Below are 26454 nucleotides of genomic sequence, written 5' to 3'. Positions count from 1 at the left end.
CGACCCCTGTGTGATCTCTCTGAAGAGAGGACTATGGAGGGTCTGGGTCAGAGGAATGGTGCGTTACCAAACATTCGTTGTGTGAGGTGGCTGGAAATTGACGCTAGGGTCAGAGCCCTCTAATTAGAGCTAAATGATGAGGACAAACCAGGACATCTGGGGATGTTGCATTTGGGTAGTGATTTTTAGATGTGCAATAAATTGTGATATATTGGTGCGTATTGTGCAATAATTACATGAACACATGTATCGGATGAGGTGAAGTCTCAATGGTTGGTATGAGTTGAGTTTGAGTGTAGGGAGATAGGGTGATACACCTACTGTGTAGTGTTTTTATTTGTACAAATGTCACATTCTTTTGAATACAATACATCGTCATTAATAAAATAGCTATTCCATTCTCACTGTAAACTAGTTTTAATGATTTAATTTCTTATCACAAAGGCAGTTAATTACATTAGTTACAACAGGAGTAAAAATATCCATATTTGTGGTAGGGCCTATATACTGTATCTTAAATTGTTTTAAACAAATATCACAGTTCTTTAAACATAAGGATAATTGAAAAACACAACTCAGTGACAGACAGTATATATTTCCTTGACATTCTCAATGTAAAGGTTCTTAATGTTTTTTTCTTTGTTATATTGATAGATATTAAACAAAAACAACATCAACAAAGACAGAAACAATGACAGAAACAATGATAACAATCAGAAACAAAATAGTGTAATAGAAAAGAAAGTACAATAATAATAACAAAAACATAAAAATGAAAATAAAACATTTTAAAAAAAAGATTTCCACATAGTTGCCCAACTTTCTGCTCAGAAACACACCTCACATTTCACTATGCAATAGGTTTACGTATCGGCACAAACAGTATTGTATCCCCTTACTCCCTTTACACTGAGTTAAAGTGGACATGAAATCTTATTCAAATCTGTTCATATACACTGTAATAGAATTAAATAGGATGTATTTTCTTGCTAATAAGAGTAGCTTTTCTAAAAGAAGCAGTCTAGAAGGGTTCCAAAGAAATTCTCACTGGTAAGCTTAATAGAAAAAGCCCTGGATCCACTTACTTTACAATGAAAGACTGAACTTATTTCGTACTCAATGTTTTCAAAGCAGAAGACCTGCAAAATGAAATTATGGAGTAACTTAATTTTTTCTGTGAGGGAACTTCTTGTTTGGACCCCCCCAAAAAAGAGGCTACACAGAGGTCTTCTCAGGTGCAAAAAGTTGGACCTAGACCCAATTGAACCAGAGTGACAAGGTTTATCAGCCAAGTTTCTCTTCTGGTTAACGAACAGAGTTTTATATGTTGGCTAGGCCATCTATAAGTCAATAAATGCACCTTATTAGCGTAAAATGTATATGCTTTAGGCTATGCAGAGCTGTAGTTGGGTCCACCACTGGTAGCTACATACACCCGAGAAACGATACAATCAGAAATTTGGGACCTGGACCCTCTCAGGTAGTCGAGTTTGGGGGACCTGTGAAGACCTGCTACAGTAGACCTACTCCACTACAATAGTCTCAAACACTTCGTGACGAGGTTGCACAAATGGGTAGCTAGATTTAATAAAATGCTTCATAACGTACAGATTACAATGAACAATAAATTAAATATGTAAAACAGGTTATAAGTGAAGACATCCAAACACAGCAGTTTTCATTGCCTTGATTTAGTTTAATCAAATTCACATCTCACTATAAACACCGGTAATGTACCCCCTTTCTCTACAGTCATAAATATACTTTACACTCCTTGAATGCAGCGATGCAAATTTAATCAGGTTCTATGACTAAACGATGAAAGCTTGAGCTGAAATTCCATAGTGCCATTTGGATGAACCATAAAACCAGCTGGACCAAAAAAACATCAACCTAAGCTATAAACAAAACATGACATACAGTAGAAGATTGAAGATGGCGCTGCAGTGGATAGCTGCCGTGTTAGGGTTCCTGACCATTTATGCCTCTGCATTTTTGGGAAGGGCCCGTAAGTAAGCATTTCACTGTTAGTCTACACCTGATGTTTACAAAGCATGTGACAATTGTATTTGATTATACCTGTCAAAAAGGACAGAATCACCACAAATTCTGATTATTACAATAATTCCTCTCACACCAGCATCACCGGAGGTTTGGCCCTGGGCCTTATTTTGGTAAGGTGACACAATGACAATGTGGAAAATACAGTCACCTATCTTACTGTTAATATTAACGATGTAGGGTTACCTGCTTAGGATTCGACTGGTGATAAAAACATGCCACCATTATTTTTGTCTGGTTATTCTATTATTTGCCCCAAAAAAATCATTAAACAAAGATAAATGTCACTGTTTCTCTGGGAGTTCTTGTGATTCCACAAGTAAAGATTGACTAAATTCCATGAACAGAACAGGAGGAGAGGAGTGTTTTCTGTCCACCATGAGTCAGTGTAGGATAGAACCATCAGTTTTTGTAGGGGGGAGATGACATCAGGCTCTAGCGTCAGTTCTGACTCTGTTCCATAGAGAAATGGGATTCTGTACTGTGACATAACACATTTTATGAGGACAAAGGCATTTTAGGGCCCTGTGTTTTGGTTAATCATGTCACATGACCTGGATTTTAATCTTTATTTTAAGCCTTTTCCAGAAAAAAGAATTAGACGTAAATGAAAGCAATTCTCTGAGGATGGTTTTGGACCATCTGACAAAAATTAAAGGGGATGTTTGATGAAAAAAAACAGGAACTAATGTCGTATCATAAGGCATAATGAACAAAAGCCTTACAATCTAACCTCCATAATCCTATTGTTGCACAAATCTGCTACTTACACATCCCTGTTCCGCATGTGGTTGTTGTCCTCCGGGATAGGTGGAATGCTCTCTTCATCCTCAGGTAACTGAGGACAGAAATCAACATTTGATTGGAACTTCCAAAAGCACATAAAAGAGATATATAGTTTCCACTGCTATAGCCTTCCTTAGCCTCTACAAACCAAAGACCATTTAGTCATAATAAGCAAACCTTCTCAGACTGGAAACAAGCTAATAGCTAAATATTGGTATTGACCATTCCATGAAGGACGTAACTAGTATTAGGGAAACAGTTTAGGGGGAAAAATATACTGCCCTTTAACAATGACACATTGTTTTTGATTCAAATTCTCAACAAAAGAATGCTAAGAAATCACCTTCAGAAAGATCGCTCGAAAATGACTTCAGTCTTCATGCTATGAATGCATTTGGACTTTAATGGTTTAGTACATTATCTCACCTCCCAGTAGAGTTCATCGTCAAAGCAGTTGTCATCAGGAGCATCCCCCCAGATAGGCATCCTCAGGATACAGCCTAGGGACAAACACCATCCTCATCTCACCACCACGGAGTACATAGAGCAATTATTAAAATACGCCACCCCAGCCGCACAATACTACATGAACCTGTCAGCTACCTCAAAACCTGTTTTCACAAAAACACTCATGAATGTGTCACATGTTGTCTCCCTTATATTTAACCCAAAAAGGAGACCATACTTTTTTGTATGAATGTAATATTTATTTTGTGTGTGCAGTGACCTTGCTTATTTAATATACTTTGTGAGCCTTATTCAAATTTTGCATGATTTCTATTGTTTGCTGTGTTTCTCCTTCCTTTTGTGTTTCCTAATTGATTTATTGTAGACTCCCCTTGGAGACAGGAGTTGGCCCGGTATGCCTCACCAGGGCCTGATTGACTTAACGAGCTACCACACAACTGAAAAGGGAGCTTTCAGCACCAGTCTGGGCCTACTGATAGAGGGAGATGGCCATCACTGCTGCTGCCTCCGCCACCACCGAAACCCGGAGGGGGACCAGTGTCGACAACGTCCACTACCACGCAGATAAGGAACGGTAGACCCTTAAACGTGTGGGTGAGGTCGAATACTTCTGTTCAGAATGGATGTTTCCTCTCCCTCTGTGCTGACAGCACTGTTCTGTGGGCTGGGTGCCGCGAGCGGATGATGACCGAAGGGTGGTGGTGGCAGCCAATCTTGAGGACATCCAGCAGTATCTACTGCATCTCTGGGACTGAGTGTGTGAACCAGATTTTTGTGAATTTTAAAACCTTTGATCTTACAGTATATTAGCTTTGTTTGTGTGGTGGCCTGGGATCGCAGAACCTGTTTTGACCAGCGCACACACACACACACACACACACACACACACACCTGTCTCTTATACACATCTAGATGTGTATAAGAGACAGCACACACACACACACACACACACAACCTAATCTAGAGACGGTTAAATTGTGTCCAACTCACCAACAATGATTCCTCCTCCGATTCCAAAGCAGAGGGCAACACAGAGCCCTGCTGCCTGAAGTCCTCCCTGCCGGCTCGGCACCATGTCTTTCCATTCCCCCGTGAAGTCAAATGTGTTTATCAACCTATTAAAAAAAACATTTACTATATCTAAGGGGGGGAAAAAACACAATTGGAAGCAGATAAACTGAACAGTCTTCATTGCTGCAGCATTCTTGTCCATCTTCTGTGCCACCATTGGATGTGCATAATGATATCACATAACTCACCCCTCCTTGCCATAGACCCCTTCACTGGCGGCTGCAGCAGTGACGGCGCCCACAATGCCCCCTATGACCCCAGGCATGGCGTGGAGGTTGTGGATGCCACACGTGTCCTGGATCTTCAGATACTTCTCTATGAATGGCTGAGGGAACAGACACATACATGCCCACTAATCAAATATGAGTAGCCCAGTCAGTAGTCACTACTATACTAGCCTCTAACTAGCAATTACACTCCTTCACTGCATTCGATGGGCACATTTTGTGGAAAGTTGCAAATAAATCTGATGAATAAAGCTGATGTGACTCCATAATCTACATTACCGTGATATAGATGTAGCCCAGGGTGGAGATGATGCCACAGCAGAACCCTATGATCAGAGACCCATAAGGCATTAGCATGAACTCTGCTGCCGTACCCACGGCAACACCCCCTGCCAGCGTGGAGTTCTGGATGTGAACCTGGAACACAGGAACAGAAAAGTTGGCCAATAGCTTGAGCGGAGATGCATGATAAAAAGGAAACGGGAATGGCCATTACACCAATGACCATAGGAGTTGGCAAGACAGCACAAACAGATCTGGGACCAGGCCAATGTATGTAAGGCACACCATATGGTCAATTACCATGTCCAGCTTGCCGGTCTTCTGGGAGAGACTGGAGATGGCTATGGCGGTGAGGACAGTGGCGGCCAGGGACAGGTAGGTGTTGATGGCTGCTCGATGCTGCCCATCACCGTGGTCCGAGATGGCCGAGTTAAAACTAGGCCAGAACATCCACAGAAACAGGGTTCCTACGGGACAGGGGTGGATCCATGGTAGTACAGTTGCATCTATACCATTATGGAAAATGTGCAAAGCGTCAACTATTGTGAATCCGACTCACCGATCATGGCAAAGACATCTGAGTGGTAGACAGAGCCATTCAGACGCTTGCTCTGGTCCAGGTTGGGCCGGTACAGCATCCACGAGATGGACAGACCATAGTAAGCCCCGAATGTGTGGATCACCATGGAGCCGCCAGCATCCCTGGCCTGTAGGGGAGAATGGAGTACAGTAAACCAGCCACCTTATTCATATATGTGGATAACATCTATTCCACAAAATCAGATTGTAACGGTAAATGTATTCAGAAAATCAATCAAGCACAGACCTTGATACAGCATCACTGTGGACCATTTGTGAGAACCATGTATGCAGGTTTTATGCAGGACTTAATATTAAAGCCTTTATTTAGTAAAGACTTACATGTATGAGGTTGAGGATGATGAACTCTTCCACAGCATACAGAGTGATTCCAAACAGTGTCATCACCATCAGCTGGACTGGGCTCAACTTGCCTAGCACTGCCCCATACGCTATTAGGCAGCTGGCTACACAGAAATCTGCATTGATCAGACTGAGAAGGAAGGAACCAGGGCAGGATTACAATGTATAGTGGGTTGGTGTCAGCCTGGTAGCATATCCGTTTTTGCTGAATTGCCAACTCATTTGGTCATTGTAACACAGCAAAAACAGACCTGGGACCAGGCTAGGTTGGTACAGTGCATTCAGAAAGTATTCAGACCCCTTGACATTTTGATACGTTACAACTTTATTCTAAAATTAATTTTTCCTCAATCTACACACAATACCATAATGACAAAGCAAAAACATGTTTCGACATTTTTGCAAATAGATAAAAAATACAAAACTGATTCACATTTACGTAAACATAAGTATTCAGACCCTTTACTCAGTACTTTGTTGAAGCACCTTTGGCAGCAATTACAGCCTTGCGACTTCTTGGGTATGACGTTACAAGCTTGGCACACGTGTATTTGGGGAGTTTCTCACATTCTTCTCTGCAGATCCTCTCAAGCTGTGTCAGGTTGGATGGGGAGCGTTGCTGCACAGCTATTTTCAGGTCTCTCCAGAGATGTTCCATCTGGTTCAAGTCCGGGCTCTGGCTGGGCCACCCAAGGACATTCAGAGACTTGTCCTGAAGCCACTCCTGCATTGTCTTGGCTGTGTGCTAAAGGTCATTGTCCTGTTGGAAGGTGAACCTTCGCCCCAGTCTGAGGTCCTGAGCAGGTTTTCATCAATCTCTCTGTACTTTCCCCTCAATCCTGACTAGTCTCCCAGTCCCTGCCGTTGAAAAACATCCCCACCGCAGGATGCTGCCCCACCATGCTTCACCGTAGGGATGGTGCCAGGTTTCCTTCAGAAGTAACGCTTGGCATTCAGGCCAAAGAGTTCAATCTAGGTTTCATTTGACCAGAGAATATTGTCCTTTAGGTGCCTTTTTGGCAAAATTGTAGCAGCGGTCATGTGCCTTTTACTGAGGAGTGGCTTCCATCTGGCCACTCTACCATAAAGGCCTGATTGTTGGAGTGCTGCAGAGATGGTTGTCCTTCTGGAAGGTTCTCCCATCTCCATAGAGGAACTTAAGGGCACTGTCAGTGTGACCATAGGGTTCTTGGTCACCTCCCTGACCAAAGCCGTTCTCCCCAGATTGCTTAATTTGGCCAGGCGACGAGCTCTAGGTAGAGTCTTGGTGGTTCCAAACTTCTTCTATTTAAGAATGATGGAGGCCACTGTTTTCTTGGGGACGTTCGATGCTGCAAACATTTCTTGGTACCCTTCCCCAGATCTGTGCTTCAACACAATCCTGTCTCGGTGCTCTACGGACAATTCCTTCAACCTCATGGCTTGGTTTTTCCTCAGACATGCACTGTGAACAGTGGGACCTTATTTGGACAGGTGTGTGCCTTTCCAAATCATGTCCAATCAATTGAATTTACCACAGGTGGACTCCAAACAAGTTGTAAAACCATCTCAAGGATTATCAATGGAAACAGGATATACCTGAGCTCAATTTCAAGTCTCATAGCAAAGGGTCTGAATACTTACAGTACCAGTCAAAAGTTTGGACACACCTACTCATTCCAGGGTTTTCTTTATTTTGACTATTTTCTACAGTGTAGAACAATGGTGAAGACAGCAAACATATGAAATAACACATGGAATAATGTAGTAACCAAAAAAGTGTTAAGCAAATCAAAATATGTTTTATATTTGAGATTATTCAAAGTAGCCAACCTTTGCCTTAATTACAGTTTTGCACACTCTTGGGAATGTTAATGTTGTATAGTTTTGGAAAGGTCTGGAACTTACCTTTCTGGTATTTAAAAAAAAAAAATTGCTGAGGTGTATTCACGTTTGAGGACACAAGCTCAAGTATGTAGTACAAATATTATGAAAATATGAAAAATCTAATATTTTTTTCCTATTCAACATAAGTGGGGTAATCACTTATAAGTGATTATCATCAAAGGTAAGTGATTAATTTTATCTCTATTTCTGACTTGTGTAACTCCTCTACTTGGCTGGTAACTTTTTGTAATGATTTGTCTGCTGGGCGCTGTTCTCAGATAATCGCATGGTATGCTTTCGCCGTAAAGCCTTTTTGAAATCTGACACCGTGGTTGGATTAACAAGAAGTTCATCTTTAAACCGAGGTATAACACTTGTATGTTTTATGAATTTTTATAATGAGTATTTCTGTTTTTGAATTTGGCGCTCTGCAATTTCACTGGATGTTGGCCAGGTGGGACGCTAGCGTACCCACGTACCCTAGTGAGGTTAACAAACACAGTGAGATCTGGTCGGCAGACTCGCTGGATTGCGGTGTTACAAGCATTCATGTGGTGCGTATTCCTATGCCACCCGGAGCAGCTCCTACATTTGTGAGACAATACAAAATTCCGCTTGCAGCGTACGCAGCGGTACAAGAGATTATCGACTCTCTGTCCTGCCTGTTTGGCCCTGTCCGGGGGTTTCATCGGATGGGGCCACAGTGTCTCCTGACCCCTCCTATCTCAGCCTCCAGTATTTTTGCTGCAGTAGTTTATATGTCGGGGGGCTGGGGTCAGTCTGTTATATCTGGAGTACTTTTCCTGTCTTATCCGATGTCCTGTGTGAATTTAAGTATGCTCTCTCTAATTCTCTCTTTCTCTCTTTCTTTCTTTCTTTCTCTCTCTCGGAGGACCTGAGCCCTAGGACCATGCCTCAGGACTACCTGGCATGATGACTCCTTGCTGCCCCCAGTCCACCTGGCCGTGCTGCTGCTCCAGTTTCAACTGTTCTGCCTGCGGATATGGAACCCTGACCTGTTCACCGGACATGCTACCTGTCCCAGACCTGCTGTTTTCAACTCTCTAGAGACAGCAGGAGCGGTAGAGATACTCTTAATGATCGGCTATGAAAAGCCAACTGACATTTACTCCTGAGGTGCTGACTTGTTGCACCCTCGACAACTACTGTGATTATTATTATTTGACCATGCTGGTCATTTATGAACATTTGAACATCTTGGCCATGTTCTGTTATAATCTCCACCCGGCACAGCCAGAAGAGGACTGGCCACTCCTCATAGCCTGGTTCCTCTCTAGGTTTCTTCCTAGGTTTTGGCCTTTCTAGGGAGTTTTTCCTAGCCACCGTGCTTCTACACCTGCATTGCTTGCTGTTTGGGGTTTTAGGCTGGGTTTCTGTACAGCACTTTGAGATATCAGCTGATGTAAGAAGGGCTATATATAAAATTTTGATTTGATTAGCTAAATGGATAATCAGGGAATGTAACAGTATGTACAGCGCTCCCATGTGGCCTGTTCTGAAACCAACGGGTAAATGCCACCAGAATAGTCTTACGGTTGACTATAGACAACTCAACAAGCTAGTTCCGTTGTCTCGTTGGCCAATGACATAGCTCGACCAAGAGTTGCCAAAGGTGGCAAACTCCAAGTACTTCTCCACCATCGACGGGGCGAATGGTTTCTGGACCATGACAGTCGACCCTCGTGACCAACACAAGTTGGCTTTCTTTCTTGAACAAGCTCTTTACGTTCAATCGTTGCCCGTTCAGGTATGCAAATTCCCCCTCAGAGTTCAACATCTTCCTGCACAAGGCAATGCCAGACGCAGCCTCCAGGGGGACGATAATCTACGTGGACGACTTTCTCATGAGAAGTGAGACTTGGTCACATCCCCTTAACGAGATGGACCACGTTCTTACCCAACACGGGACACGGGCCAAGTTGGTCATCATGAAAAGACAATGGTGCAGGACCAAGGTAAACTACATTGAGCTTCTGGTGGGTGCTGAGGGCATCCTGCCACAGTCTAACAGAATCTAAGCAGTCCGCAACATCAAAACACCTACAAACCTTCATGAGGTGCGCAGTTTCTTGGGAGTATGTAATTACTCCCGTCAATTACTCCCGTCAATCTCTCTTGTCAAAGCCTTTGACCCGTCTTCAGAAAGACACCCCATTCGTTTGAGAGGGCACTCACGACGAAGCTGTGGCTTCCTTGAAAAACCCGCATTGCGAGGCCCCCTGCCTGGTATACCCCAACAAATACATTATTTTTGGAAGTCGGTTTCTCAGAGCACTGCCTTAGTGCTGGGTTGTACCAAAAATACGACCAAGACAAACGTGTGCTTACTTACTCGAGCAAAACACTCAACCCTGCTGAACACAAGTACTCAGACTGCGAAAAGGCGCTACTGTCGACAATCTGGGCGGTCAAACACTTCACCAGTTATGTTGGCATACAAAAGGTGATCATAGAAACATGTCACCAGCCTGTGACTTTTCTGAAAAGCCAACGAATCCATGAGGGTGCTGTACACAACAGCACAAAGAGCTCTCCAAACAGGTCAGGGACAAAGTTGTGGAGAAGTAGAGATCATGGTTGGGTTATCAAAAAATATCCGAAACTTTGAACATTCCACGGAGCACCATTAAATCATTATTAAAAAATTGAAAGAATATGGCACCACAACAAACCTGCCAAGAGAGGGCCGCCCATCAAAACTCACGGACCAGGCATGGAGGGCATTAATCAGAGAGGCAACAAAGAGACCAAAGATAACCCTGAAGGAGCTGCAAAGCTCCACAGTGGAGATTGGAATATCTGTCCATAGGACCACTTTAAGCCGTACACTCCACAGAGCTGGGCTTTACGGAAGAGTGCCCAGAAAAAAGTAATTTCTTAAAGAAAGAAATAAGCTAACACGTTTGGTGTTTGCCAAAAGGCATATGGGACACTCCCCAAACATATGGAAGAAGGTAATCTGGTCAGATGAGACTAAAATTTAGCTTTTTGGCCATCAAGGAAAAGGGTATGTCTGGCACAAACCCAACACCTCTCATCACCCCGAGAACATCATCCATCGTTTTTCATTGGCAGGGACTGGTAAACTGGTCAGAATTGAAGGAATGGCGGATGGTGCTAAATACAGTGAAATCCTTGAGGGAAACCTGTTTCAGTCTTCCAGAGATTTGAGACTGGGACGGAGGTTCACCTTCTAGCAGGACAATGACCCAAAGCATACTGCTAAAGCAACACTCGAGTGGTTTAAGGGGAAACATTTAAATGTCTTGGAATGGACTAGTCAAAGCCCAGACCTCAATCCAATTGAGAATCTGTGTTATGACTTAAAGATTGCTGTACACCAGCGGAACCCATCCAACTTGAAGGAGCTGGAGCAGTTTTGCCTTGAAGAATGGGCTAAAATCCCAATGGCTAGATGTGCCAAGCTTATAGAGACATACCCCAAGAGACTTGCAGCTGTAATTGCTGTAAAAGGTGGTTCTACAAAGTTTTGACTTTGGAGGGTGAGTAGTTATGCACGGTCAAGTTTTTTTACATCAGCAGATGTAATCACGAGCGGACCCCGTACGGGAATCATTCTCCGCTATGATCCAGGACTCCTTAACCCTCGCAAGGCTGCAGGCCCAGACGGCATTCCCAGCCGCGTCCTCAGAGCATGCGCAGACCAGCTGGCTGGTGTGTTTACGGACATATCATCAATAATCCTATCCCAGTCTGCTGTTCCCACATGCTTCAAGAGGGCCACCATTGTTCCTGTTCCCAAGAAAGCTAAGGTAACTGAGCTAAACGACTACCGCCCGTAGCACTCACTTCCGTCATCATGAAGTGCTTTGAGAGACTAGTCAAGGACCATATCACCCCACCCTACCAGACACCCTAGACCCACTCCAATTTGCTTACCGACACAATAGGTCCACAGACGACGCAATCGCAACCACACTGCACACTGCCCTAACCCATCTGGACAGAAGGAATACCTATGTGAGAATGCTGTTCATCGATTACAGCTCAGCATTTAACACCATAGTACCCTCCAAACTCGTCATCAAGCTCGAGACCCTGGGTCTCGACCCCGCCCTGTGCAACTGGGTCCTGGACTTCCTGACGGGCCCCCCCAGGTGGTGAGGGTAGGTAACAACATCCCACCCCGCTGATCCTCAACACTGGGGCCCCACAAGGGTGCGTTCTGAGCCCTCTCCTGTACTCCCGTTCACCCACGACTGCGTGGCCATGCACGCCTCCAACTCAATCATCAAGTTTGCGGATGACACTACAGTGGTAGGCTTGATTACCAACAACGACGAGACGGCCTACAGGGAGGAGGTGAGGGCCCTCGGAGTGTGGTGTCAGGAAAATAACCTCACACTCAACGTCAACAAAACAAAGGAGATGATTGTGGACCAGGAAACAGCAGAGGGAGCACCCCTATCCACATCGACGGTCAGTAGTGGAGAAGGTGGAAAGTTTTAAGTTCCTCGGTGTACACATCAGGACAAACTGAATTGGTCCACCCACACAGACAGCGTTGTGAAGAAGCGCGGCAGCGCCTCTTCAACCTCAGGAGGCTGAAGAAATTCGGCTTGTCACAAAAGCACTCACAAACTTCTACAGATGCACAATCAGAGAGCATCCTGTCGCGTGTATCACCGCCTGGACGGCAACTGCTCCGCCCACAACCGTAAGGCTCTCCAGAGGGTAGTGAGGTCTGCAGAACGCATCACCGGGGGCAAACTACCTGCCCCCAGGACACCTACACCACCCGATGTCACAGGAAGGCCATAAAGATCATCAAGGACAACAACCACCCAAGCCACTGCCTGTTCACCCCGCTATCATCCAGAAGGCGAGGTCAGTACAGGTGCATCAAAGCAGGGACCGAGAGACTGAAAAACAGCTTCTATCTCAAGGCCATCAGACTGTTAAACAGCCACCACTAACATTTAGCGGCCGCTGCCAACATACTGCTCAACTCCAGCCACTTTAAAAATGGGAATTGATGGAAATTATGTAAAAATGTTACCACTGCCACTTTAAACAATGCCACTTAATATAATGTTTACATACCCTACATTACCCATCTCATATGTATATGTATATACTGTACTCTATATCATCTACTGCATCTTGCCATCTTTATGTAATACATGTACCACTAGCCACTTTAAACTATGCCACTTTATGTTTACATACCCTACAGTACTCATCTCATATGTATATACCGTACTCTATACATCTACTGCATCTTGCCTATGCCGTTCTGTACCATCACTCATTCATATATCTTTATGTACATATTCTTTATCCCTTTACACTTGTGTGTATAAGGTAGTAGTTGTGGAATTGTTAGGTTAGATTACTTGTTGTTATTACTGCATTGTCGAACTAGAAGCACAAGCATTTCGCTACACTCGCATTAACATCTGCTAACCATGTGTTATGTGACTAATACAATTTGATTTGATTTGATTTGATTATATAACTAACTGCAGAGTACACACGCAGAGGGTGTACCTCCGCCTAGATGGAGAGAATGTGTACCGCCAACACATTCCACCTGCGGCGCATTTGAGTTGGCCCGGGATTGACTGGACCACCCAGGCAGTTAAGCACCGGCCCAGCTAGACACTGCCCATATGTTGGCCCAACTCCAAAAGTTCACAGTCACCCAGTCAGAACTAGCAGAGCCCAGGCGAGAAAAACTATTTGTCGGGGCGCTACTCTCGATAGGTGCAGCCGTAGGGTCATTATTTTCCCTAGGTACCACTGCCGTCAATGCAGTCAGTCTAGCCACAGTCAAGAGAAATGTTAGGGAGATTACTGAAGAGCTGCCCCGTATCCAGCAACAGATGAAAGCACAAACACTCAGGTTGCAACATGTGGGAAAGTCTCTCCAGGACACTGTTCTGGTGGTCAACACACAAGCTACTCTCCTGAACAAAACCCTCCTATCTGTAGGAAAGCTAATAGAGGTCATGAACCATGACTTTGCCCATGTCCAATTGATTCGATTGTTATTGGAGGATTTTCTCTGTGAAGTTAGCTCTTCTACGGACCACTTGGCCATGAATAGAATCCCCTCATATCTAGTGCCCCTCTCAATGGTGCACGACATATTGACCTCAGCTACGACAACCACAATAAGGCTGTTACAGTCACATTTGGCCTATAGTCTGGAGTCGATAATCCCAATACACATTGATGTTGATCGTAATGAAGTGGGATTTTTACTGACGCTGCCGGTTGTTGAACTGGAGAATATCTATAGATTGAAAACGATTCTAAATGTACGATTTTGGCGCGACAGTACCCACGTGAAAATTGCTACACCCCCAGTCAAAGCTTATCAGGAACACAATACAGATTTCTATCTCACCCCTAACCTGTTAATGTGTACTCTAACCAAAGACGTCCACTACCTCAGTCCTAGCAAACCGTTCGTCAGGGATAACACTGAGCGTCTTTGTGGTCCTAAGCCTATCCCCAGCGAAGAACGCTGTAAAGCCAAACAAACCAAACAAGGGATGGGGCCACCACCACACAAGTGGAGGTGGTACGGAATCGATGGTTGGTTAACACACGGTTAGTGTCCGCTACTATGACTTACGAACGCCATGACTCAACCACCCAATTGAACCTCCCCAACCAGACTGTACCAGAGGGGGTGATTACCCACATAGACAACCTCGCTCTATACCAACTTCCCGACGTCACAATAGACACAGAGATTGAAATGCCTGACGCTTTTGCTAAGCGTTCCCTTGAGTTACCACAAGCCATTCAAAACCAAATCCAGTACAAGGGACCAATGACTGTTGATCTTAACGTACTGGATGAGGCACTTTTAGTTGACCCGACTGACTACAAGTCAAAAGATTGGTCTGTCACCCGCTCTTGGACGGTGCCGGACAGTATCCTGACTGTTAACATGATCCTTGGTCTTATTTCCCTTGGCATGTGCACGCACCTACTACGTACACAGGCACACATGTGCAATGGAAGACCTAATGAGGTCTTATACTAGGATCACCCGTGGGACGGAAGCGATCCCAAGTTGGCAATAGATCCTGAAACCCCATCAGGGGGTCCATCCACAACATCCCCAGCCTCCTCTCCCGAATTCGCTAGGTCAGCCCTGTAATGTCTCCAATGTAAGCTTTGTCATTCAGGGTGACATTTTTCCAAATGCCTTAACTACCCATCTTCAAGTAGGATCGCCCTAGATATGACATTAGAGTCAATGCCATGATAGAGACCTTGGACATATATAGAACATAGTCCAAGTTAGATGATTATGGTGTGATAGCTATATTTTGTATATCTCTTGTTTATGTTTTTATTAATTTTGTTTAATTTCCTTTGAAGTGATAGAGCCATAAACAAGTTCCCCATACAACCACCAGTTAAAGCCACAACGCCGCTCATTTGGGGAAGAAATGTAATGATGTATTGCGTGTGTTGTGCCTTATTAACGTCTGCCCAAGTTACTGCCTAGATCCATTAGCCGGGACAACCGGACGACGGGCCAGAACCCAGAGCCACCGCCGGACCTCCCATGTCCATTCTGGTGGTGATCTGCAGCGTGCAGAAATCCTACAAGGGTAAACCACTTGGGGGGGACTGCTACGATGATCCACAAACCAGGACATCCGATGGTCATTCTTATGGTGGGTTGCAGCATGCAGAATCCTTCCAAGTTTAACCCACCAGAGGGGGACTGTCATGACTGGCCTGTTCAGGTCAAGTTACCATGGACCACACTCCTACAGATGATATATCTCACACCCACCGGAGGGGGATAGGTATGGAGGTGTTTTTTTTAATGACATCTCACACCCATTGTAAATCTTAAGGCAGCAGACAAAATCCCTTTGTCCTCTCACTGTGGAGGGATGGAATGTATGATGGGCCTATGGAGAACCTACCTCAGAACAGTAACGTGCAATAAATGGACTTTGGGACAATATGTTTCGTCAGCCATAATGGTGGTAATGACGATAGATGGAATATGAAAATGAATGTCATTTTTGTTATGTTATTAAAAGTTAAATGATGACGTTATAATGAAAACATTGTAACTTGAAAGGTTTTCACAATATGTACCTGATGTTTGCATACTGTACGTTGTGTGGAAAATGTCCAGATCAAATAGAATGTTTTTGTAAAGGTGAAATGTGAAGATAGTTGTCTAAATTGGATCTGAGTAAAATCCAGACCTTGCCTCGTAACTAGCGACGCCCAGAGAACTTGCCATAAAGACGGAAACGCCCCTTTCTGACCCGAGGGTATAAAACGTGTGAGTTAAGAATTAACATAGCAGACTAGGTGACCACGAGCTGCAGCCAAGGTCCGAGGTAGTCACAAACCCAAAACGCAACACGGGGTTGAAGAAGACAAAGGAACCATTTAACAATCTATGCTACGGATGAGTAGCTGTGTCTAAGAGCGTGAACTCAAGCAGGACCACCCGTTTACCACTTTCCAAGGAATCGTGTTTCTACACTGCTTTCATTCCTACACTGGAGCCCTGAGCTACACGGCTGACCGTACTCAGAAGACCCCCTTTCAGAACAGGGGCGAGGAAACAGACCACTAAGAGAAAGGACACTGACATCGTGTGGACAATCAGAGAGTTACACCCGGTAACAACAGAAGTGCCGCCATCAGAGGAAAAGGAGGAACTCGGTCCACGAGGAGATACCCCATCGGATACCCCATCGGATACCTTCGACACGTAATTACATCCTTATATTCTGACCCATAAGAGCGGCAGTTCAGGGCAAGGTTAGGGTTAAACTAAGAATAGTTTAGAAATGTACCCAAGTGTGTTCTTCTCTCGCGCACTCTCTCTCTTTCTATCTATTTTTAAATTCCCATTTTGTGTAACACGGGTCATATTGTGTTGGTCCGCTTGGGACCTGTTTCATTGTACTAAGTTCTAATCAATAGCCTAGACTGTGTGTTTGTGTTTCTTATATTATAATTTTAGCTTGTTAGTAAATAAATAATCAACTCAATTGTTGTGGTAGTGGGACTCGGGTTTGTACAAATTCCCGGATTATGCGACATACAGGATGAGACTGTAGAGGAAATTAATTAATTAGCGACTGTTGTAAAATCGATATTCTGATATTCTTTGAGTACATTTGGGAAATAGAAACTCAATAAAACCAAACTTTCCCATGGTGCCCTAGGTTACTGAGTTAATAATGACCTGATTAATTTAATCACGTAATTATAAACAGTTAATCATTTGAACAGCAATTGTCACATTAATCAATACAGTGCTTCTACAAAGTATTTACTCAGGGGTGAGAATGCTTATGTCAATGAGATATTTCTACATTTCATTTTCAATACATTTGCAAACCTTTCTAAAAACACATGTTTTCACTTTGTCATTATGGGGTATTGTGTATAGATTGGTGAGAAAAATAAATCAATTTCATCCATTTTGAATTCAGGCTGTAACACAACAAAATGTGGAATAAGTCAATGGGTATGAATTCTTTCTGAAGACACTATGATGGATTTTCACACACAGACTGGTCACACCACTTCTCCTCCGTCTTTAGGACAGCTGTTTCTAGTCAAGACCTTCGTGTTTTTAACGTGAAATGTTTTTGTTGTACTGTATGTGTGTTTATAGTTTTGTTTCATGTTGTGTCAGTTGTTTTGTCTGAAACGTTCCCAATGCTGCTATTGGATCAGGTCTCTCTTGGAAAAGAGATGTTATCTCAATGAGAAAAACCTGTATAAATAAAGGTCAAATATATATATATGTTTTTTTAAATAGGCTCTTTCTGGCACTCACACTCACATGATCCTCTTCCATGAACATATGTTATTCTATGGATTGATTTCAATGACGTAGGTCTACGTTCTGAATGACTGACTCATTCACATATGACTCATTCATGCAAAAGTTATACATACTATAGTCAGTGAATGGTCAGCCAGAAGAGCTCTATACATTGATGTTGAATGGGGTGAGTTTGTTAAAAAAATTAAATCAATCCATACAATATTGTATGGATTTATATAATTCACTGCGCTGAAAAAAGGGATGCTTTAACTAGCTTATTATTTTTTCAACCCACATCACTTTCACCTATCAAATCCGATACTAGTATTCACTGATCTCAATAGACCAAGAAAACTAGTTTAACACTGTTAGACCAAAGCCGTCAAACTTTAACCTCTCCATGCTGATCTTGATCTTTCCGTCCATGGGGTCCAGAGATTGGAACCAGCCCTGCATCAGCAGCGCCCACTGAAGGCCGAAGGCGGCGATGAGGAAGTTGAAGCCCACGGCGCTAAAGCTGTAGCGCTTCAGGAAGGTCATGAGGAAACCGAAGCCCACAAAGATCATCACATGGACGTCCTGGAAACCTGAGAGAGATAGGGGATGTGGGGGGGGGGGAGAGGTAGAAAGGAGTAAGAAGTGCAGATCAATACTGTCATGGAAATGAGAGGGTCAGTTGGTGTCAGTTCCATATCAATCAAAGTTCAACCAAGGCGATAAATGGAATTGGAGCTGGAAATGACTGATGGGTCTTTGATCAAACATATCCATCCTCTGATTAAATCAAACTATATTGACAAAATGTCTGTTGAATACATTTACGCTGTCTGGAACTATTTCAGAAAAATATGTACAACCTGCCCATTATCTGACCCACAGCCATAATCTGGTGGTGATGTAGGTACATGGTTATCCTCTTCTATCACAATACTGAGCAGAAGACAGGATCTTCTTGCATGTGTATCTCCATTGCAAACACTGAAATTGAAGTAGCTAAAGTAGTGCAGGTGATTGTGATTGCGATCATAATGCTTTTATCAGTGTTAATCTGCTATGCCTCTACAGGATTGAGACTCCCGCCAGTCTGGGCCAACACAACAGTCTGTCTGGGCCCCTAAGTGTTTTTTACATGGCAACAAATAGTCCTGCCAGTACATTCATGGCCCATGTCCGCAAACAAGTTTAAATGATCAGGGTATTGGATGTAAAAAATGTAAAAGACACATCCTTATAGTCATAATGTCTGTCAGGTGCTGAAGGTACATACTGGTAAATAACACTATTTTCWTTTTTTTTATGGAGTAGATCAGCTTTAATATTGCAGATAGATTGTAGCTTCCATCAATGTAATTGTCTGCATCACTTCCAATCCCCCATATATTTTTTTGTAAATACAGTATATATACACTGCTCAAAAAAATAAAGGGAACACTTAAACAACACAATGTAACTCCAAGTCAATCACACTTCTGTGAAATCAAACTGTCCACTTAGGAAGCAACACTGATTGACAATAAATTTCACATGCTGTTGTGCAAATGGAATAGACAACAGGTGGAAATTATAGGCATTAGCAAGACACCCCCAATAAAGGAGTGGTTCTGCAGGTGGTGACCACAGACCACTTCTCAGTTCCTATGCTTCCTGGCTGATGTTTTGGTCACTTTGAATGCTGGCGGTGCTTTCACTCTAGTGGTAGCATGAGACGGAGTCTACAACCCACACAAGTGGCTCAGGTAGTGCAGCTCATCCAGGATGGCACATCAATGCGAGCTGTGGCAAGAAGGTTTGCTGTGTCTGCCAGCGTAGTGTCCAGAGCATGGAGGCGCTACCAGGAGACAGGCCAGTACATCAGGAGACGTGGAGGAGGCCGTAGGAGGGCAACAACCCAGCAGCAGGACCGCTACCTCCGCCTTTGTGCAAGGAGGAGCAGGAGGAGCACTGCCAGAGCCCTGCAAAATGACCTCCAGCAGGCCACAAATGTGCATGTCTTCTGCTCAAACGGTCAGAAACAGACTCCATGAGGGTGGTATGAGGGCCCACGTCCACAGGTGGGGGTTGTGCTTACAGCCCAACACCGTGCAGGACGTTTGGCATTTGCAGAGAACACCAAGATTGGCAAATTCGCCACTGGCGCCCTGTGCTCTTCACAGATGAAAGCAGGTTCACACTGAGCACATGTGACAGACGTGACAGAGTCTGGAGACGCCGTGGAGAACGTTCTGCTGCCTGCAACATCCTCCAGCATGACGGTTTGGCAGTGTGTCAGTCCATGGTGTGGGATGGCATTTCTTTGGGGGGCCGCACAGCCCTCCATGTGCTCGCAGAGGTAGCCTGACTGCCATTAGGTACCGAGATGAGATCCTCAGACCCTTGTGAGACCATATGCTGGTGCGGTTGGTCCTGGGTTCCTCCTAATGCAAGACAATGCTAGACCTCATGTGGCTGGAGTGGTGTCAGCAGTTCCTGCAAGAGGAAGGCATTGATGCTATGGACTGGCCCGCCCGTTCCCCAGACCTGAATCCAACTGAGCACATCTGGACATCATGTCTCGCTCCATCCACCAACGCCACGTTGCACCACAGACTGTCCAGGAGTTGGCGGATGCTTTAGTCCAGGTCTTGGAGGAGATCCCTCAGGAGACCATCCGCCACCTCATCAGGAGCATACCCAGGCGTTGTAGGGAGGTCATACAGGCACGTGGATGCCACACACACTACTGAGCCTCATTTTGACTTGTTTTAAGGACATTACATCAAAGTTGGATCAGCCTGTAGTGTGGTTTCCACTTTAATTTTGAGTGTGACTCCAAATCCAGACCTCCATGGGTTGATAAAATTTGATTTCCATTGATAATGTTGTTGTTGATTTTGTTTGTCAGCACATTCAACTATGTAAAGAAAAAAGTATTTAATAAGATATTTTCATTCATTCAGATCTAGGATGTGTTATTTTAGTGTTCCCTTTATTTTTTGGAGCAGTGTATATATATACAATGGGGAGAACAAGTATTTGATACACTGCCGATTTTGCAGGTTTTCCTTCTTACAAAGCATGTAGAGATCTGTAATTTTTATCATAGGTACACTTCAACTGTGAGAGACGGAATCTAAAACAAAAATCCAGAAAATCACATTGTATGATTTTTAAGTAATTCATTTGCATTTTATTGCATGACATAAGTATTTGATCACCTACCAACCAGTAAGAATTCTGGTTGGTAGAATTGTAGACCTGCACAAGGCTGGGATGGGCTACAGGACAATAGGCAAGCAGCTTGGTGAGAAGGCAACAACTGTTGGCGCAATTATTAGAAAATGGAAGAAGTTCAAGATGACGGTCAATCACCCTCGGTCTGGGGCTCCATGCAAGATCTCACCTCGTGGGGCATCAATGATCATGAGGAAGGTGAGGGATCAGCCCAGAACTACACAGCAGGACCTGGTCAATGACCTGAAGAGAGCTGGGACCACAGTCTCAAAGAAAACCATTAGTAACACACTACGCCGTCATGGATTAAAATCCTGCAGCGCACGCAAGGTCCCCCTGCTCAAGCCAGCGCATGTCCAGGCCTGTCTGAAGTTTGCCAATGACCATCTGGATGATCCAGAGGAGGAATGGGAGAAGGTCATGTGGTCTGATGAGACAAAAATAGAGCTTTTTGGTCTAAACTCCACTCGCCGTGTTTGGAGGAAGAAGAAGGATGAGTACAACCCCAAGAACACCATCCCAACCGTGAATCATGGAGGTGGAAAAATCATTCTTTGGGGATGCTTTTCTGCAAAGGGGACAGGACGACTCACCGTATTGAGGGGAGGATGGATGGGGCCATGTATCGCCGAGATCTTAGCCAACAACTTCCTTCCCTCAGTAAGAGCATTGAAGATGGGTCGTGGCTGGGTCTTCCAGCATGACAACGACCCGAAACACACAGCCAGGGCAACTAAGGAGTGGCTCCGTAAGAAGCATCTCAAGGTCCTGGAGTGGCCTAGCCAGTCTCCAGACCTGAACCCAATAGAAAATCTTTGGAGGGAGCTGAAAGTCCGTATTGCCCAGCGACAGCCCCGAAACCTGAAGGATCTGGAGAAGGTCTGTATGGAGGAGTGGGCCAAAATCCCTGCTGCAGTGTGTGCAAACTTGGTCAAGAACTACAGGAAACGTATGATCTCTGTAATTGCAAACAAAGGTTTCTGTACCAACAAATGTCCTTGTTTTTGAAAGAAAAGCAATTTTTTTGTCCATTAAAATAACATTGATCAGAAATACAGTGTAGACATTGTTAATGTTGTAAATGACTATTGTAGCTGGAAACGGCAGATTTTTTATGTAATATCTACATAGGCATACAGAGGCCCATTATCAGCAACCATCACTCCTGTGTTCCAATGGCACGTTGTGTTAGCTAATCCAAATGTATCATTTTAATTGATTTTAATTGATCTTTAGAAAACCCTTTTCCAATTATGTTAGCACAGCTGAAAACTGTTGTGCTGTTAAAGAAGCAATAAAACTGGCCATCTTTAGACTAGTTGAGTATCTGGAGCATCAGCATTTGTGGGTTCGATTACAGGCTCAAAATGGCCAGAAACTAAGAACCTTCTTCTGAAACTCGTCAGTCTATTCTTGTTCTGAGAAATGAAGGCTATTCCATGCGAGAAATTGCCAAGAAACTGAAGATCTGGTACAACGCTGTGTACTACTCCCTTCACAGAACAGTGCAAACTGGCTCTAACAAGAATAGAAAGGAGTGGGAGGCCCTGGTGCACAACTGAGCAAGAGGACAAGTACATTAGAGTGTCTAGACTTGCCTCACAAGTCCTCAGCTGGCAGCTTCATTAAATAGTACCGGCAAAACACCAGTCTCAACGTCAACAGTGAAGAGGCGACTCCAGGATGCTGGCCTTCTAGGCAGAGTTGCAAAGAAAAAGCCATATCTCAGACTGGCCAATAAAAAGAAAAGATTAAGATGGGCAAAAGAACACAGACACTGGACAGAGGAACTCTGCCCATAAAAACATGTTTTATATTAAAAAAAGGAAATTGTGACATCTGGTTTGCTTCATATAAGGAATTTGATGTGTAGCGTTTACTTTAACTTTTAACTTTTACTCAAGTATGTTAATTGAGTACTTTTTCCACCACTGTACTTAAGTACATTTAAAACCAGATACTTTTAGCCTTTTACTCAAGTAGTATTTTACTGGGGGGATAACTCAATATACTTTAAAGTGAAACTGTAAATGGACCTACATTCACACAGTTGCTGGACCATGTCCAGACAGTCAAGGGGATTGTACAACTGAAGTCCTTTACTGAAATGTGTCTTCCGCATTTAACTCAACTTAATAATCGACATCCATGTCTTCGGCAACCGGGGAACACTGGGTTAACTGCCTTTCTGGTTCAGGCAGTTAATGAAAGATTTTTACCTTGTCAGCTCATGGATTTGATCCRGCAACCTTTCGGTTACTGGTCCAACAATCTAACCTCCAGGCTACCTGCCGCCCAGAGGCTGGTGCTCTTGCGTTAGATTCAGCTTTTAAATGTTATCGGTTTAATTCMGATTTTTATAATTAACCACATGGCAATGATTTTGAGAAACGAAAAACGTATTATTGAAATGAAACTGTTCCACAAAAATTTACATATAAAAAGCATAACTGGCATGCAGACGGTAGGATAAATTGGGAACTTCCCCAAACTCACGTGCCGCCTATGCCTTTACTATAACATCTATTTAAAAAATATGTGCAACATAGGAGGTGCAGTGAAAAAAAAGTGCCCCCCTATTGAAATCAAATACCCATCCAACTGATTCGTTCTGACGCCAGCCCTGAATAGTATAGTAGGTGTCATCACCTTAACATGACATGTTATTTCTCAACAAATTAAATGTACAGTTTAATTTAATAACTGCTCAACTATTTAATTGTATATTCAAGCTCAGGTCATTGTAGTAGAGATTTGGAATTGGGCTGGCTATGTCACAACCGGCTGTGGTTGGGAGTCCCATAGGACAGCGCACAATTGGCCCAACGTCGTTAGGGTTTGGCCGGGGTAGACCAGCATTGTAAATAAGAATTTGTTCTTAACTGACTTGCCTGGCTAAATAAAATACTACGCTATGCGTTGACATTTTTTTATTAACATGACAATAAAAAGTGATCCTTTTGTAGAGGAAAATGACTACCCTAATGACCAACGTTTCTGAATAAAACGACCAAATTGGCAAAGATTTGTTTGGAATATATATTACTATTTTGTATCACAACTGGTTGGTGTTTAAATAAAATGTAAATTWAAAAAACAATTTAAAAAGAAAACATAACTTACGGAAATGTAAAAGCAACCGAGCATATCATTTTGGGTCACTTACTTGGGTATCTGAAATAGAAGTCGTTCTCAATGTCACTGGAAATGTTTCGAAATTTTCTATACTCTGCCCAATGTGCGTCGGATTCTTGGTCATAACGGATAAAAATGCCGAATAAGATGATCATGGCAATTTGCCATACGAAACACACTGCTGGAAGACTAATTCGGACATTGGTATTTTTCGGCCGGTCACAGCATTGCCTAAAGCTTTGTCTACAACCCATTCTGGTATCGCCACAATGGTCCAGTTGCCTTGGTGCCTTATGGATAAAGACGGGCAAATATGTTGTACAGTAGCCTAGTGTGTAAGCGATAATGACAGCAGTTCTAGGGGGCCCTCATTATCTCAGATGTGTGAGCAGGGAGGAGGGCGGATAGGGTGTTGGCGGAGGTGTGTCCGCTTGGAATCTTCTGAGTCCACATCTCCGCGCCTCTCGAGGTAAACATGAACTTGATTTTTTCTCACGTAGCTTCTTTCCAGGACACCCCAAAATACTCCAGAAAATGTTTACATACTAAGATTCCTGTCACAAAAAGATTAGACAGTTATGTAGAATAAAATAGAATAGAATAAGGTCCACTGCACACCTTATGTTTCCCTCTTGCCCCTGGATGACCAGGTAATATTTGTTTGCTGTCATTAAACTTACGGGGAAGGTGGAGGCAATGACAGCGGGGCAGTCAGACAGTCAATTTTGTATTTACRTTTGGTTGAGTTGTTAACTAATGTGAATTCAACCTGAAATCAACAAAACATTTCACAATTTCATTGGATTTCGGTTCAAATTTACGTGAAAAAAATAAGAAATTCCCAGTTTTCCACATTGATTCAAAGTCATCACATTGAATGTTTTGGTTGAAATGAAGTGAAAACAATTTTGATTTAACCAGTTTTGGGCAAAAACAACTTCTTCCAGTTGGCTCATTCATCCCCCCTCTCCCCTGTAACTATTCCCCAGGTCATTGCTGTAAATGAGAAAAAAGTGGAATCTATGTGTAAAATACATTGGATTTCCAAAGAGTCATCAATGTAGACTGTTGTTTTGAGGGTGAAATCTCNTGCTGTAAATGAGAAAAAAGTGGAATCTATGTGTAAAATACATTGGATTTCCAAAGAGTCATCAATGTAGACTGTTGTTTTGAGGGTGAAATCTCAACCACAGGATTATGTCATCATGGTAACTCAATTTCAAAATAGGCCAACCTTGTATAAAATATGTTTTTGTACCTTTAAAACAAAGTCAGATTTTCAATGTTATATCATCTATCAAAAAACAAATATGTTAAAAATGTATAGGTTGGATTCAAGTCTCCATCTCAACCAAAAATACAAGTTAAAGAATAAGACTAAATCTGATCAAACTTTATTTAAAGTGGAATTTAGTTTTTCTTTTAGATGATTGAAATCATATTGATAACACAATGGAAAATCAACTAACTTTTGGCTGTCTTTTTGAGTGGGTGAATATAGGTTGTAATCTCATTGAGCAATGTCTCAACCAAATATTACCTCATCATCCACATTGAAATGACGTAGTCAGACAGTCCTGAACTATAGTATAATCTTTGATTTTAAGTCTTAGCAATTACATTAGACAGCTTTAACACTGTCCACTGTGTTCAACTAAGTCTTAGAAACATTTCCTTGAAACACAGAGGCATGTGTAAACTGAGAGTAAACCTCACCTCACACACTGATGAAGTGTTGGAGGAAACTGAAATGGGAGAAACGTGATCTTCACGTGGACATCAAATCAAATCAAGTTTATTTTATATAGCCCTTCGTACATCAGCTAATATCTCGAAGTGCTGTACAGAAACCCAGCCTGAAACCACAAACAGCAAGCAATGCAGGTGTAGAAGCACGGTGGCTAGGAAAAACTCCCTAGAAAGGCCAAAACCTAGGAAGAAACCTAGAGAGGAACCAGGCTATGAGGGGTGGCCAGTCCTCTTCTGGCTGTGCCGGGTGGAGATTATAACAGAACATGGCCAAGATGTTCAAATGTCATACATTCGACTCTGTAATCATACGGTAGCACAGTGCTCATAGTTTAAAGAAAGACATCCTTTGTTTCAAGCATTATTGAGCAAGCTGTAAGATTCCTCTATATGTCAAAGCCTGTCAAATATTATTGTGTCTTATATTGTATACATAGGCCTATAGGTGTTTAAGATTGAGGTTACATCGAGTAAATAGAGGTTGCAATGTCACCACCAACAAACAATCAACTGCACCCTTGACATGCAATCTACAGTTTAAGTCAGAAGTTTACATACACTTAGGTTGGAGTCATTAAAACTTGTTTTTCAACCACTCCACAAATGTTTTATTAACAAACTATAGTTTTGGCAAGTTGGTTAGGACATCTACTTTGTGCATGACACAAGTAATTTTTCCAACAATTGTTTGCAGACAGATTATTTAATTTATAATTCACTGTACCACAATTCCAATGGGTCAGAAGTTTACATACTCTAATGGACTGTGCCTTTATACAGCTTGGAAAATTATGTCATGGCTTTAGAAGCTTCTGATGAAAAAGGTGCAGGCTT

At 43.1% G+C, this 26454-nt stretch overlaps 1 protein-coding gene across 1 annotated transcript; it reads right to left on the bottom strand.

The window, feature by feature from the left end:
* Window positions 1-459: 459 nt before the first annotated feature.
* LOC111952142 (ammonium transporter Rh type C 1) lies at window positions 460-24150 on the bottom strand. The gene is made up of 11 exons (XM_023970669.2): window positions 23903-24150; window positions 17921-18113; window positions 5817-5967; window positions 5455-5602; window positions 5196-5362; window positions 4893-5030; window positions 4575-4711; window positions 4306-4430; window positions 3274-3347; window positions 2832-2899; window positions 460-2542 (listed from the first exon to the last, which is right to left on the bottom strand). The coding sequence occupies exons 1-11, from the start codon at window positions 24123-24125 to the stop codon at window positions 2503-2505; spliced, it is 1464 nt and encodes a 487-aa protein (XP_023826437.1). The 5' UTR covers window positions 24126-24150; the 3' UTR covers window positions 460-2502.
* Window positions 24151-26454: the final 2304 nt, after the last annotated feature.

The sequence above is a fragment of the Salvelinus sp. IW2-2015 genome, linkage group LG26, assembly GCF_002910315.2.
Source record: "Salvelinus sp. IW2-2015 linkage group LG26, ASM291031v2, whole genome shotgun sequence".
In the NCBI taxonomy this organism is placed as follows: Eukaryota; Metazoa; Chordata; class Actinopteri; order Salmoniformes; family Salmonidae; genus Salvelinus; species Salvelinus sp. IW2-2015.
The sequence above is the reverse complement of the archived record's forward strand: the minus strand, read 5'-3'. Positions and strand labels throughout refer to the sequence as shown.

Bases quoted from the DNA above. Each gene is read 5' to 3' on its own strand.
- LOC111952142 (XM_023970669.2), bottom strand. From the start codon at position 24,125: ATGGGTTGTAGACAAAGCTTTAGGCAATGCTGTGACCGGCCGAAAAAT. The intron at 5,031-5,195 runs GTAATTGACCAT...CCTGTGTTCCAG, and splicing joins AGACCGGCAAGCTGGACATG to GTTCACATCCAGAACTCCAC. The intron at 2,900-3,273 runs GTGAGATAATGT...TTCTGTCCTCAG, and splicing joins ACGATGAACTCTACTGGGAG to TTACCTGAGGATGAAGAGAG.